Genomic DNA, 16,650 nt, shown 5'->3' on the forward strand with positions numbered 1-16,650 from the left:
TAGTGTGTCACACAACTTAAGTCTCTTAACAGCTGCATTAATGTTGTCCCTTCTTCAAGCTTGGCTCGAATGATTTCTTCATTAAATATCTCTATTCTATTTTGTGCAACAAGATGTACGTGACATATAACTATGTTCCAGCTTGAGAATGTTATAATAATAATTAAGTCACACATCGTTTAGTCATTAATTATTATATTGGGACATTATATACATACACACTTGCACGAGAGTAATAGCATTCTTTTCTAATCATAATTTAAAGTTTTCATGTCATCTCACCCATGCCGTGCAATATGGTACCTTTCATTTCCCACGCCAAGATGTAGCAGAATGTGACACCACTGCAGAGCCTTTCTTTAGGTTAGCAGTGGCTACCTGATGATGAAATTAACAGGAGAGGGAAGAAAATAAAAAGGATGGTGACCTTCTAAAACAAGAAATTCACTCCTCTTATACCACATCTTCCTTTCTGTAAATGGTGCCAGTTGGACGCAGACATGTGCAGCGCCTGTACCATGTGTTAACACAACTCAACAAAGGAAAGTGACAGCTCAGATCTAGGACCAAACTGGTTCAAGCACTAACACTTGAGGACCCAAATTACTGTATACCTCATTCCTTCAAAGCTTAGAATATGCTCAAGCAAGAGTGTATAACTCACAAAGAAATGATGCAATCAATGCAGATACGACAATTAGTGAAACTAACAGTGACGGAGTTCCAACTCAATAGAAATGCTAAATTGAGAGTTAGTGTTTGATTTAATTCCATCAGAAATAGACCTAGCATCCCCATCCTAGCCTCGAGGATGGTTTGATGCTTCTTTGATTCCACTCTGATCAAAGCAAATGAAGACATCCCACACCAATTTAGTTGGCACAACCCATACCATGTGACAACAGAATCACTAGGATAATCATGTTATGCTGGTGTAGAATTATGCCAAAATTTTGATCTTGAAGGGGGCAGCAGCCCTCAAAATTTTCAAGATCAAGATCAAACCTAGAAACAACAAGAGGTCCACAAATTTGGATCCTAACACTGTAACACACAACCCAATGAAACATAGGTTTTGATAAGTTATTAACTAGAGAAAAGTAGGATTTCTAGCCTCTGCTCTTTAAATTAAACATATTGCTAAATTGACAATTTAAAAGGATTAATATGTGTTTGTACTACCACTAAGATTTTATTAAAAGACAAAGAAATTATGCTTCGACTGGAATAACATAGGAACTAGATTTATTCACAGCCAAATCAGATTAGAAATCCTAACTTAGCTCAAATGCAATAATCAGGATAGATCTTCTCTAAATAAATTAATTAAACAAAGTTATAATAGAAAACATGCAGAATTGCAAGGTTAAGTCTCATTCCAGGTAGGGGTTTCAATGCCTAGACTAGACAAGATGGATATGGTGCCAACTGATTTACTATGTTGGTATGAGATGGTATAGGGGCATCACTTGGGAGGAGGAACCAAGGAGGAAGGAACCTGAAATAGAAGAGTCAAAGAGTGCCGTATTTTTCCAGAATGCTTAATGTCACTCAAATTTCTAAAATCATGCTCAATTACATTAAAATCATTGTAAAGTAATATCATATCAAGTGAAATATGTTGGTTCTATGGTGAATGAAATTGTTATTTATGAGGTGAGATTAGACTGTTAAATTGTAATCAATGCTCCATTCTAACGAATATCTCGACTGATCTGACCCAAGGTGTAGCAGAAACCACTGATCCTACCCGAGGTGTAGGAAACCATGAAGCCCAATTCAGTTATATGGAAATGTTTTTGTCCAAAATACAGTACATCGACAACTTTTACCTAGAGTTTGTCTTGGATCATATATAACCATTCGAGAGGTATCTGGATAAACAACCTTTGAAGACGGTGGCAGCGACTTCGAATTTGTTGTCAGTCCAGCAGAAACCTTGTCTCCACCTATGACATACAGTGACAATGACTTCCACTTCATCCAAATGTTATGAATATAAAGCTTCCTAAGGCAAATTATAAGTGCTAATGTTTAGAGCAAAAAAATGTGTACCAGTGATATTAACACAATTAAGTAAACTTGACTTGTCAACTCTCTTGTTGATGTTTTTCATGAGCCACTGGAAATATCATAAGAATTTCCATGAAATATCATTCTCTTTTTTTATATAAAAAAGGACAAATAGAGGAAAACATTAATTGAAGAAGACATAATTTCACAGGAAACAGCAAACAAACATATACATAAAATTAAAGAAATTAATAAACTCACAGTGATTGTTCTAACTCAAGGATAAAATAAGCAATAAGATTAAAAAGACTCCATCGAAAATCTAACCAAGGTCTAGGATCCTTAGATATTGTTCTTTCAAGCAGCCATATATACTAATCATCGTGGATGAATATCACTTTTGTTTTCTTCGAAGTAAGCATCAAGTTTTAGTTTTTTTTTTCAGACAGGCAAGCTCCTAATCTCACCAAAAATATTGATCTGTAAAGCAAAACCCAAGACTCGCAGACCGATACCAATAGAGATGATGTTCATTCCAATGATGCTTGAACTAATATGTCAGACCTGGGGGACAATCATGCTCGGACCAATTTTGTCGGACCTGAGGAACGACCATTAATGTCAGATTTAATTCCACTACCACATTACGGTCTTGCTTCATCTGAAAACAAGCATCACTTTTGCATCATTTCAGTATGAATTTGTTGGATGTCGAATAAATCATAATTAGGGGCAGATTTGTTGCACAAAAATCACATTCAACTCCTACTTCAACCAATGCTCTTGAACTTGCAGTAAGGGTGATCAACCCTTGAGGTTTGTATTATGACATGTTAAATGTGAAAGGGAACAATTAACATGCATCTAGACATGTAACCCTCATTGTGAAATTGGTTGGACACCTAGACCTAACCCTTCTATAATACCTCATGTTCATTAGGAGTAAAGGACTTCAACAGGCACAATTCTGGTGTCCTTTTCTGTATCTTCTCTACAGATTCCCCTTTTCCTTGAGCGTCTGTGACTTTAACGGGCATGATTCTGGTTTCCTTTTGTCTCTCTCTAAAGATTCAAGGATTCTAGCATCTTTTCTTTAATGAGTAGAACCAGACAACCCTCGATTCTACAATTGAAGGAAACTCAATGAAAATCATTTACCTCTTGTCTTGATAGATGATCAAGATCTTTTGATGAGCAGGGCCATAGATCCATAAAACTGTAACGTGAAATGACATCATACAGAGTGTTCTCCAGTGCTGGCGAACCTTCTTCAACCATTTGTGATAAGGCTTCCTTCCTTCTTTGTTCAACCTGTATTCATGGAGTCCAAACCCTTATTATACTTAAAAATACAAAATCTAATACAACACAAACAAAAAGTAGATATAATGTTGACCAGATTGCTTTGTTAGTATAAACTGATTTATGTAAAAGCTGCAGATGCTCAGATGGATCAAGTTTACAGGGGAAAAAGAACCCAGGTTACAACAACCAAACAAAAAGTATTTCTGAAGCCCTGAATACATCAACACCTTATAAAAATAATGAATCAGCTCATACCTTCAACATGCTCACCAAATCTCCATATGTCTGCTCAAACTTGGAAAATCCTTTCCAGACCTGAATATCAGTGTCCATGAGAGATATAGTCTAGCACAGGCATAACTAATTTAACACAAACTATATTAAATGAACGATGGAGAAGGCAACCAATGAAACAAAGTCAACTAAAGGTCAGTAGATAGGAAATATATCAGACAAGTCACATGAACAGTAACCTTATTTAGGAATTATCTTATTGGTCAGTGTTATGATGTTCTACAACTAAATAATAATTTAGTGAAATATTTGTTATTCAACTTTATTTCACCTATTGTGCTATCAATCAAGGTTCGAAATCTCGAGCCATGCCGATATTTCAGTCTTTGATTGGAATGATACTATTTTGGAATCGTGTCGACATTTCAATGTATGGTGCTAGTGATAAATTGGAGATGAAAAGAGAAACATCCACTTGAGAACCCAAGAAATGGATGGAGGATCAAGAACAATACTTGGCATTGTTGCAACACTTCCAATGCTAAGTAGGATGTAGATCATACAACACATCTAAGCACATATCAAAAGACCAAAAGTAGAAAGTGGGGATGGGGGAGGCTCACTGCATATCAACTTAGCTAGAAACTCATCATGATTATAACTGGAGTAAGACTACAGTCCTGAAGCGAGATCCTGAAAGTTGGTGATCAGTAACATAGAGGCCATATAGCATCAATTCAGCCAATGCATATCCATTTTCACAGTCTGTGGCATAATCAATAGAGATAAATAGTATTGATCTAAGCCATAAAATGGTATAATGATGTCTGATTCATTAAATGGGAATATTTTAGGAAATGGATATAGATATAGCATCAAGGGTTCAACTAAAATTTTACAACATGAAGACTTTGATTATGATACATGAGCCTTCTAATAAAGAAACAGTGGCAAGGCTCCTAACAAGGTAACCTCTATGTCAACTTGGTTACAATAAATTTGGTATGAATTATCCATAGGCTAACATATCTCAGACATTCTATGAAACATGTATTATCAGAAAAGGCAAAGGTGATTGAGGTAGATCCAGAATGGATCTGAACCTGTATTGGCGGTGCTACATTTTAGCGTTCAAACTTTAACTCACATATGATAAAGTTAGTTTTAACAAGTTGATGTGCCCCATTCCCCACAGGCATGTGTAAAGAAATATGTGCAATCACAATCAATTAATCGGAAGGCTGGAAGTATGACTAAACAAATATATAAAAATGCAGTTGGGAAAACATAACCAATTATACTGTTAATGCCTAGATGCGCAATAATAGCAAAACATAACCACATTATACTGTTAATGCCTAGGTGCAAAATAGTGGCATCCTCATATTTCTTACAGTTTGTTCCTCAGCTAGTCATTATCAGCAAATGCAACGAGTCATAAAACTTTTCATGGAATTAACAAATTGCAAAACGATGATCTCAATACCTCCACAGATTTTTCAGGGGGAAGTGAACTCAAAGCACGCTCAAACAAAGCCCGAACATTTCTATCATCATTTAAGCGACACAAAAAATCTGCATATCTGTAATAAAATACCAAATAAGGATAATTTTTCAAAATATACAATTTCAACAGAAGTATAATTTAACAGCGGTAGTGTACCATTGCATGCAAACAGTGGAGGTATTTTGGTCTATAAAAAGTGAAATGCACCAGATTTGGGCATTTTGGAACTCAGAAGGCCAATTGGGCATATTTGCCAATATCAAGAGCTTTATATGGGTAATTTCTCATTTTTAAATCCACATTATTCAAACAATCAGCAAGCCAGTGAGGTACTACTACACCTAGCAGAGTATTAAGTTGGTTGGTGTCTCTAAATTTCAACATCAACAAGCCTTGGGTCTTAGGTGTTTATGTTTAACTACACGAATAGTACTTTGCCATTATACCCCAAGTAAAGCTATGTTGCTAAAATCCAGGTCACACCTAAGCTCATGGTTGTTAATACTGATGTGAATTGCTCAAGTTGGATCAGTGTCAACGGAGGCTGACCCCTTTGTGACAAATCATACAAGCCCCAATCTAAGGTGCTTAGGTTTCGCCATAATGGTATTATTCTATCATTGGATTCCTTGTAAAGCTATGTTGCTAATATTCAGATCATTTAGCCCACCTTTAATCATGGTTACCAAAAATCATTGAAGTTTGATTGATGTCCAAAAAGGTTGATTAGATCCTTCCTAAGAAATTGGACATCTCATGAATTCAAAGAAGTTCAGAAATATAGAGTTCTAAGATAACAGCTAGAAATGAATTAGACTGCACCAGAAAATAGATAGCATGAATTGATGTTGGTCAAATTGGGAGTAAAAATAGATGAAATAGGTTGAAATTTGGCAAATGTTTCATCAATTTCGATTTAAAATTTATTGTGTGCTTGAATATAATCCAATTTGGATGTAATTGAGGACCCAATTGAACACCAAACATGGTTTATTTAATAATAATATGATTTTATTATAAAACTTATTAATAGCAATATCATGATCATCGATTTTTATTGATATCTTTCCGCCTTATGGATAATCTATACACAAACATGAAGTGACACTCGCATGACCTGGAACCATGAGTATCTTTACCAAGGTCCGTCACCAGAATGAAATGTACAGAACGTGCCAGATGCCAGTGGTGTGCTAAGCCACAAAAGAGGAGAAACGGAGACAGCGGAAGAGAAGGGGGCAAGAGGTCAAATGTGCACAAAGGGGGTGGGGGGACAGCGTGTGACATAGATGCTAGAAGATGGCATGAAGACTGAAATCGAAGCTAGAAATAAGATGCAATCACATGTGGAGATGGTGTAGGAGACAAAGTGCAACGTTAATGCTAGAAGATGATGCGGAAGAGTACTAGAATTGATGTTGGAAGACAGCGGAAAGACAACAGAAGCTCGCCTCATGTTTGATTCGACATTGGAAATTTTCATTGCATTCAATTGAACACTGGAGAGTTGCCTATCTTTGTTGATAGTTTGACTCATTTTTGATTTGATGTTGGAAGCTTGCTGCATGTTAAATTCAATGTAGGAAAAGGAAAGCAAGTGTGATTCCACAGAGGGAAGGCTTGCCTTGCATTCGATTCGATGCTAGAGAATGTTTTCATTGCATCAGGTTGTTTTGTGCGTCAATTAGCCGATAGAATAAAAAAAATTCTCCTGTGCCAACAGGCATGGAATAAGATTTCAATCCATGGTCTTTACCAATAGTGTCGCCTCATATTGACCACATCAATGAGTGTGAGGTGTGCAATGTAGCATGATGAAGCCACCATTGGTAGTTGTTACCATATTAGAGAACACGAAATACCATTCTACTGCAAATTTGTGAGTACTCAAGCCCACAGTTGTGCTCATGAATTGTTGTCTATAAAAGATAGTTCTATGATGCTTTTGTAGTACACTAACAGTACCAACAATCCAACATGGACATTGATAATCACATAGTAGGTTTGTGGCAGAGTAACTAGTAGTATCCCTAAACCCTAAAGTTAAAACCCTAAATGGCTAAACCCTAAGATTAAAAAAAAAATGCTGCACACTGCACGGTGCGCAGCAGAACAATAGTGTGTGTGTGTGTGTATATATATTTGATAATCCACATGCTCAGGCTTCGCCTGACTAATCCTAGAAGTAACGGCCTTCCCCCTGTTCGCCTACCGGGTAAATCCGGAGCACAACCTATGCACACTTGGAGGCCGATCTCCAAAATATTCATCCCTACTAGAATTTGAACTTTGATTCTCTTATATTGATGTGTTGTATTGTTGTTGTTTTGCCAATGATTTATCTATGCATTTCAACTAATGATAGAGTCACACTTCATTTAGCTTTATATATTTATGTCCACTTGTTCACCTTTATATACATTTATGCTCACTGCTTGATGTTATCCTACCTGGAAAATTTCTGATAATTCGATGGCCCTGATTTTCATTTCTCTGACACAAGTACGTCATACTGTGTTTACTAAGATCGCACACATTGAAACAATTCCTCAATGTACCAGATAATTCAAGATTAGTTAATTGTGACAGGATTGTGAGAATGAGGAGTTTCTGCAATGTTCATTATAACAAACAGATCCAAAATCCAACTAACAACCATGCTAGTCATGCAACGACAGCTATTGATATGTGCACAAAAATCCAAAGTGAGAAGAATTCATAATAAATAAATAAAAAAACTTACTCAAGAATGTAACCGGGCTCATTCATGAATCTCTTTAGTCCAGCTTCAAATATATTGTGGGCGACCTGCAAGAACAAAGACAAAAATATTGACAATGTAGTTTTATCTTACAAAGACTGCAATCATATGCTACCTTGTTTTTGGACAAATCAAAGGAAACTAAGTGATAATGAAAACAATTGGCATGGTTTGATTTCATATATAATTTGTTCCAGCTAAATGACAGGGACACACAGCAGTGAAGGTACATTTTCTCATCTAATAAAAAAAAAAAAAAGGCAATGATCAATTCTTTGCTTGCACTGACAAGACAATAGAATGGAAAAACACTTGTGATATGTATTTCAGTGCATCAGATGTTCAAAAGTAAAATACAGCAAAAGGATGGATATGAAACAGCATAAATATGGTGTAAGATAAATAGACTTAAGTATCAGACTAATTGGTATCCCAAGGAGAAACTTTTAGCATAGTAAACCTAAAGTATACAACAACAACAACCAAGCCTTTTCCCACTAGATGGGGTCGGCTGTATGAATCATTTTACGCCATTGAGCAGTAAACCTAAAGTATGAAGAAAATAATAAGAATTTATGCCAAAGAAAGAAAGATCAATACGTATGCTAAGTATGTGTCAAGTCCACATCGTATTTAGTGATATATCCTTCTTGATGATTGGTAAAAAAAATGAAAGACAAAAGTACACTTCGGAAGTATCCTTAATCCTATCTATCCTTGTGATTATGCAAAGATACGATCATGCATGTCAGACAAACATATCTCAGAGCACACATTTGATAACATCAAAATAAAACACAAAAGGAAAGGCGAAGTTCAGATGTTTCATATATTTCACTAATTCTTCTTCCTCATCTTTATTTCTGATCCCTGTAAATGATTCATTTACATTTTCTAGACCTGACACAAATTTTGTTTTCTTGTCATGCCCTTGATAATATTTTTAGCATACTGACTAAATTGAACTTCAGGCAAGTTTTAGATCATGATTGAACACTAAGTTTGAGAAGTTACCAAAGTCTATGATGATACAATGATAATAAACAATCTCAGACATTTAGCCAAGGATACCTTTGGAAAGAAAAAATAAAATAAAAATAAACATGGCTTCAAGTATCAATTGGTTTTGGTCTACACTGCCAACATTATCATTCTGATCTAATACTTTTTTGGCATAGGTTAATGTCATTGTGTCATTTGTACTGACATGGTTTAGATGGTACCAATCAAGGCATGGCCAATCTTGACCGCTGCCACTTGAAACTAACTGAGACACCTCTCTTCTCATGGCGCATCCTTTGTTCTGTCTATTAATGACAACGAGGAGATGAAACACTTAAGAGAGAAGATAAGAGAAGAGAAACACCAACATCCTGCCAAACAACAAGATTCTATTCGCATAACTCATATTCAATTCCATCTCTAGATCACAGAGAGGAGACAAAACACTACAAAAAAAAGGGATGGGATTGAGAAAACACACCAACCGAAGCATTAGGAAGAGTGATACTAGGGCTAGAGAAGCTGAGATATATCCCTATCTTATATTTATAACTATTCCAATTTCATCTGTGTCAATCCAAGTCATGATAGAGAAATCCATTGTAATATCAAGTGTTATCATGATATTATTTGATATCGTCTTGGAAAGTTATAAATTGGTCTCAGCACAATACTCTTTTTGATATTATGAAGGTGCAATCATTATTCAAGATATCTGTTATATTTTTGTAATTTGTTATTTTCATATTTTTAATTCAATTGACTTTCTAATTACTATAGGTTTATAGGTTTTATTGACTTTCTAAGTACTATAGGTTTATATTTAGAGGTAACTAATTGCTATATGTTTATGCTTTCGGTGGCAAAAAAGTTAAGTGGAAGGGAATTATAGGATTAAAACTATTTAAGTTGATCTCCAAACCCTTCTAAGTATTGAAGTGTGCTAAGTGTCGGCACTATGCAGTAACAAAATGGAGATCTGAGGTTCCAACACAAAATGAAACTCTAAACCTTGGAAGTAACATTAAGAAACAAAGCATAGGTGCTAATTTGATTGCCAAATTAGTAATCTAGGTTGTTCAAAATACAAGTTTGATGCCCATCTCAATTATTTATCAAATATTACATATCTGATTAATATACCGTACCTACTGTACCAACAAAAGAAACCAAAAACACACAAAAAAAAAAAAAAACAATTTCATTGACCTACAAGATGTATAATTCAACCACACCATACAGACACTAAAATAACTGACCAGCATGAAACACCTTTAAAAACTTAATATAAGTCTCACATAATATCAAAGTACTGGGTCATATTTTGCAATCTATGTTTATCAATGAACAAAGAAAATCACAGTTTTGTCTTAATAATTCTGTGTTTTAACATGATCTAAAGCATGTGTGTTCCACCCCTTCATAAACTGATATAAACAGAAGAGTTGAACATTCTCTTGTAACCTTTGAGTCCTTGTCAACACAAAAGACTACTGTGGCATATGCAACAAAAACATGATATGTGCAGCTTGGTGATTTTCTAGCATCCAAAAAGTATTTCCGAGCTGCTTCTATGCCTTCACTTCTCCTTAGAAATCTAATATACTGCAAAAAAAAAGTGGCATTCAGGCTGACAAACAAGAATCACCATTGACACAATAAGTGGGTTACTATACTTCAAGAAAAAACAAGGTTAAATGAAGATAGACTACCTGAATCTGAGCTAGAGATGTTGCACCAGAATTGCTGACAAGAAAACTTTCATATATTTTCTTAGCAGACTGCATGAGTGAGGAATCTTCAATAACCCATAAATATTGTAAATAACACAAAAAATAAATTATATATAGACCTGAATTGCACCTCGAGACTCTTCTAGTTCCGCATATGCATATTTCAGTAACTCAGAATCTAGAAAGAAAGTTCAAACTTTGATGTATGTTATGTCCTCAGAATAATCAAGAATTTACATTTTCAAGCCAATAGGTTTTGTTATAAACTACAGTAAATAAAGGAATTTATAAAGCTTTTCCAAATACTAAGTTCCTCAAAGAAACTAAGTTACATTGTCAATGTGCGTTATAATTGAATATACAGCATAAAATTGTTTCTATTCGAAATAATAAAACCAATTTAATACGCATCAGCTAGCTCTAGAGTTTCCCAACTAATATATGAATTTAGGATATTAATAATACTACAGTCTTGAAGTGAGTTTCACAAAGTTATAAGAATCAGGTAGCAACCCCAAAATAATTGAGACAAACACGGATTTTTTATATGGATTGTCATTATTGTTGTTGTTAGTTCAAAAAAAAAAAAATCCTTACCATTGTAACTATTCATGCAGTCTCAGACAAAATGTTAGATCTCTTCAGGGTAATCAAGGAAATCCTTGTTGGATTATGGCATTTACAATATGTTTACTTGGAGGCAGGGACTGAGGTTGGAGGGAAAGGATAGCAAAGAAAGAAGGGAGGGGTTTTCCATTTTATTTGGAAAGGTAACAACAGTGATCAACATAGTGGTTGTCCAACCATGTTCAAGTGATGTTTAGCAGTGGTTCAATGACCACATCCAATGTGATTTGGCCATGATCTGATGATGATTCATGGTGGCCCTATGGTCAAAATTTATGGTCAGGGATAGTTTGGATAGATTCTAGTTTGATAGTTGAATCTGGTGGCTGAAGATAGTCCATCGACAATCAAGGATGGCTGTCAATAATGTGACGAAAGCTGGTCATGGTCAATAGTGATAAAGGTGATAGCTCGGAGGCAACCAGTTATGGTCTAGCAGTCCCTTGATGTACAATGAAATGGTGATTGACAGTTTGTGATGAAAAAGGAAAACAAAGGTCAAGAATCCTTCTTCTTTACATAATTCTATCCAAGACAGGTGATCCTCATCCTTTCCCTCTCCCACACCCTTCATTTTGATTCCCTTCCTTCTAAATAGCATTGCCTTAATTTAAGTTGCTAGGGAATGTGATATAATTTTTTTAAAAAAAAAAAACAATAGAATCTACGATTGGTACCTTTCAAAATTATGACTTTAGAATTTGGATGATAAAATTAATGAAGAAAAATCCAAGAATTTCCCCAAAACTATGACCCAGTAATCAAAAGCCAAATTGTTCTAGTCTAGGAATGAGGTCTAAAGTGCCTACTCAACAAAGAAAGAACACTGCAGAATTCAAGGATGGAAATGTATCTCCTCTCAGGTTCATACTTGAGGTGCTAAGTATCTTGGAGTTCTGAGAATGTTAACAAGCATACTGTCAATGAAGGTTAGGTAAATTAAGGACTCTAGGTGATTGAAATTTGATGGTGAACTGAGGGGGCGTTTGGTTTAGGGTAATAGGAGTGGGGAATGGGAATGGGAATCATTAATTCTCATTGTTAATGTTTGGATTATAGGAATAGGAATGCAAATAAGGGAATGAATCCTTGAAATTGGGTAATAACTCATTCCCATGTACCCCCCTTCAATGAGTCATTATCCTATTTTCATCAATCAAAATATTTCCTTATTCCAAAAATACCCTTGACTTAAAACTAAAATTTTCTCTATTAATATCAAATATCAAAATATATTTATTTATTTTTTCTTTCATATCACTTATCTCTCCTTATTCTCTCTCATTATATTTTCTCTCTCATCATTTTATCACACACTTTCTCTCTCCTTAATCTCTCCTATCACACTCTCTTTCCTCTTTTTTTCTCATTACACTTTCTCTCTCATCATACTTTCTCTCTCCTCAATCTCTTCCATCGCATTCTCTTCCTTCTTTTTTTCCTCATCACACTTTCTCTCTCATCATGCTTTCTCTCTCCTCAATCTCTCCTATCACACTCTTTTTTCTCATCACACTTTCTCTCTCATCATACTTTCTCTCTCCTCAATCTCTCTTATCACACTTCCTCCTTTTTTCCTCAACACACTGTCTCTCTCATTATACTTTCTCTCTCATTATACTTTCTCTCTCATCATACTTTCTCTCTCCTCAATCTCTCCCATCATATTCACTGTTCTCTTTTTCTCTCACCATACTTTCTCTCTCCTCAATCTCTCTCATGACACACTCTCTCCTCATTTTTTCTCACTATATTTTCTCTCTCTTCATCCTCTCCTATCATACTTTCTCTCACATCATATTTTCTCTCATCATGCTCTCTCCAATCACACTCTCTTTTTTCATTTTCTCTCATCACACTTTCTCTCTCTTCATTCTTTCTTATCACACTTTCTCTCTCATAATACCTTCTCTCTCATCATTCTCTTTCATCATATTTTTCTCTCACATTCATCTTTCTCTCACATCTAATTTTTTCTCTTATTTTCCTTTAAGGGTAAAAAAAGAAACTTTGATTTATTCCGATAGAAGATATACAACTAACCAAACATTGCTTTTAAGAGTGATATCCATGCTCATACCCATTCCCATTCCACAATACAATGATTCCCATTCCGATTCCTATTCCTAGGAAAGAACCAAACGCCCCCTGAGACTTAATACCTTCTTCCCACATAATAAGATATATCGTATCTTGCATGCTCTGAGAGATACGCGTCACTAAGAAAAGATGAGAACAAGAAGAAACTCAACAGCCTTTAACTTTGGAATTAAATATGGCCAACAGTTTAATTTTTTATGAACTTGCCTATTGAAAGCTTGTATTTGAACAATGTATACAAAAATATCTAGGTTACATGTAAATTGTAAAGTTCTAAAAAATTCTTATGGCCCTTGTGTAACTTTGTAAAGTTTTTAACTGGAACAAAAATAATAGACCTGTTATACATACTACACATGGATGCTTAATAAGGCATCATTGCCTAAGATTGATATAAATTTCTAATTAAAGATATATAAGCACTACTAAGAACATGCCAACTGAACAAATGTTTTCAAATAAAAGAAACCAAGACACTGTTACCAAAAGAATATGTCCAAATGAAACAAAACCAAGAAATTGTGACAAAGAATGTGTTAGAAACCCAAAATTCAGAATGGAAGAACACACAAAACACATAATTGTATTAAGGTTAACACGAATAATTTGGTAAAGAAAATTCTCTCCACCAACCCAAAGCCAATGCTTTCTTCTCACAATAATTATTAGATCCCCTCCCCTCTAACTTCCCCCAAACTTATAATCACACATACTCTAAAACACCCTAACATAACTGCCACAAAGATATAACTAACTCTAAAACATAAACTACCACTATATATTAATTCTATTCGGGCCCCTTTTTAGTTTATCCCTCATGGAATAGACAAGCCATGTTTTGGATCCAACATGTTTCACCCATGATCCAGCACTTGGTCCACATCTGGAACTTGGTTCTTATCAGAATGTGTGTATAAAACTTTCATAGGTGACACGAACATATAATATGGCCAGAGCAGCAACTATCACAATAAAAATAGTAGATTACCAGGAAGAGCCTTCAAAGCCCGCTGAAATACTTTAGCTGCTGAATCCACAGAACCACTACTGGCATGCCATGTGGCATAATCATACCATATATCAGGATAATGATACAAATACATGAGGCACTGGTGATAGTAAGCAATATAGAAATTAGTTATTCATCACAAGATTAATTTGCCTACATAAACATACTAAGAACTATTTTGAAGAGAATTCAGAAGTAGCAAACAGGAAAGAAAAATGTGATTGATTAAGAAATAGAACAAATTCATAAAGATTAAGGAACTATTGATAGGTTAAGAGCACGACGAAATGTCAATTAACTTATCCTCATAAATGATGCATGAGTTAAGAGTAAGCATAAATTAACAAAGATGACAAGCAGGCTAACAACATGTCAATAGCTTTATGCCACCAAAGGCAGTGGTCTGTGATGGGCAATGGGTACCCAATAATTTGGTAAACAACAGTACTCGACCTGAGAATTTGTAATAGGAACATAATAACCAGGTATCTGTGGTACCTGAATACCAATACCCAACCAATTGTGATCCCATGTTGCAAGTATTTCTTTTTAAAAAATAACAGCAGCTCTGAATCCATCAGTTCAGTAACATATAATGAAATGCATTTGTCTTGCATACCTGCTCAAAACAGAATGTAATGCGTCTGTTAGCAGATGCACTGTCAACTCTTTGGGGATTCCCTCTGGATAACAGACAATCAAAAGTTTGTCAAAGAAATGTTCCATACCAAATTCAATCATAACAAGTGCATTTTCTCTTTCAATGAAACAAACTTGCTACTGTTGGATCCAACTTGACAAAGAGATAATTTTTAAAAAATCAATGATAAATTCTTTAAGTATGAAAAAGTTCAAACTCCAGGAGCATTAAAGGTTGAATATTGAAGTGGAATAGGCAAGCAACTAAACATCAGTAATTGCTTCATATTAATTTCCCTTCATGCAGGCATACTCAACATGGTTGAAGGTCTTAATTTATAATATACTCATTTCAATTAAGGTATCTGACATGGATATTAGATGTGATCACAACAACAATAGGATTTAATGGCTCTAAACAATGTGATGCCATAATTCATGTAACAGGCATTACTTTGCTTGGCATGGACTAGTAGTGTAACAAAGCACCAGTGTGCAAATGACAACAATGCTGATGACAGAATACTTCAACAGTCCAGACCTAAACCTAAAATACTCGTGGTTTTGCAGGCACAGATTGTGCTATTTAAAACAACAATTTTGATAAATGATAAGCCAATGTTCAATTTGGTTATCAAGCTTGCAGATCAAGAGAACAACCTACACAATAATCTCCAAGAAAAAATAGACTAAAACCAAAAAGCCCATAAATCCACAATATAGACAGTGGAATATTGAAGAGTTCTTCCTCCGTGTTAGAGAGATTTGTGCGATAAAAATTTACTGCATGTCCCAGTGCATGTCATTCCAACCAGCCAAACAGCAGTTCAACCAATTGGTCCAACTCCAAGACCAGCATATCAGCATCACACAAAAGAAGCAAGGCAGTTCCAAAAATTTAAAAGAATCCCAAACCAACACAACTGGATCCAGTCCCACAAATAGGCAGGTGAACTCCACAGGGAATCTAAGAATCATGTGACTTTATTCCTAGTAAAAGGACTCCAGCTCTATTACCTGTTTCCTTTTGCTAAGATGACTATAAATAATGAAATCAAAGAATATACAATCTACATAATAGAAATGAACTTCATATATGGTTTTGGTTTAGGATTATATCAGGGATCGAGTATAAAAGAAATAACACATTAAAAATTGGTTTACCTCTCAAAGACTAGAAGCCTTTTCCAAGCCATGCATTGTTGCTCTTCCTGCACGTTTATGGTTTAATAAGTCAAGAATTTAAAAAACCATTGCTGAAATTTGTTCCACAGCATAAAGCATATACAGAAATTCACCAGTGTATACAAATACATGGATGTGCAGACATAATTATTCTCCAACAAAAAACTCTAACCTAAACACATCATTCAATTCACAATCATGTTGAGTTGTATTCCTTTTACATAATCTGTCTGCTCAATAATGTAGCACCATGCCCTTCCTAATTAGTCCGAGAACAAGGTTTAAAAAGGACTTAGCAAATGATATGCAGTTGGTTCACCTCATAACATAAAAATGAAATTGGGTGGATATAGGGATGCATATCTGTAACTTAAATTAACTAGATATATATAATTATAATATATTATTAAGAAATTTCTCAACACAAAAGTCCATGAAAAAGAAAATTACACTGGTCACTACAAAGTATAAAATCCAACTGACCACTATGTTATAGAAATTACAAATAATATCTGATTTTCTTTACCAATAAACA

General features: G+C 34.9%; 1 protein-coding gene across 3 annotated transcripts in view; it reads right to left on the reverse strand.

Annotated features, from left to right (window-relative positions):
- LOC121974457 (cleavage stimulation factor subunit 77-like) overlaps positions 1–16,650 on the reverse strand; it is a 28,326-nt gene that overhangs the window by 4,588 nt on the left and 7,088 nt on the right. For all 3 annotated transcript variants that reach the window (XM_042525519.1, XM_042525522.1, XM_042525520.1), the window contains 12 exons: positions 16,095–16,141; positions 14,911–14,974; positions 14,271–14,391; positions 10,675–10,733; positions 10,535–10,603; positions 10,287–10,427; positions 7,803–7,867; positions 5,039–5,135; positions 3,574–3,633; positions 3,172–3,324; positions 2,056–2,122; positions 1,833–1,949 (listed from right to left, as the gene is read on the reverse strand). In XM_042525519.1, coding sequence (XP_042381453.1) covers positions 1,833–1,949; positions 2,056–2,122; positions 3,172–3,324; positions 3,574–3,633; positions 5,039–5,135; positions 7,803–7,867; positions 10,287–10,427; positions 10,535–10,603; positions 10,675–10,733; positions 14,271–14,391; positions 14,911–14,974; positions 16,095–16,141 — 1,060 coding nt within the window. The remainder of the gene's footprint in view (positions 1–1,832; positions 1,950–2,055; positions 2,123–3,171; positions 3,325–3,573; positions 3,634–5,038; positions 5,136–7,802; positions 7,868–10,286; positions 10,428–10,534; positions 10,604–10,674; positions 10,734–14,270; positions 14,392–14,910; positions 14,975–16,094; positions 16,142–16,650) is intronic.

The sequence above is a fragment of the Zingiber officinale genome, chromosome 4B, assembly GCF_018446385.1.
Source record: "Zingiber officinale cultivar Zhangliang chromosome 4B, Zo_v1.1, whole genome shotgun sequence".
In the NCBI taxonomy this organism is placed as follows: domain Eukaryota; kingdom Viridiplantae; phylum Streptophyta; class Magnoliopsida; order Zingiberales; family Zingiberaceae; genus Zingiber; species Zingiber officinale.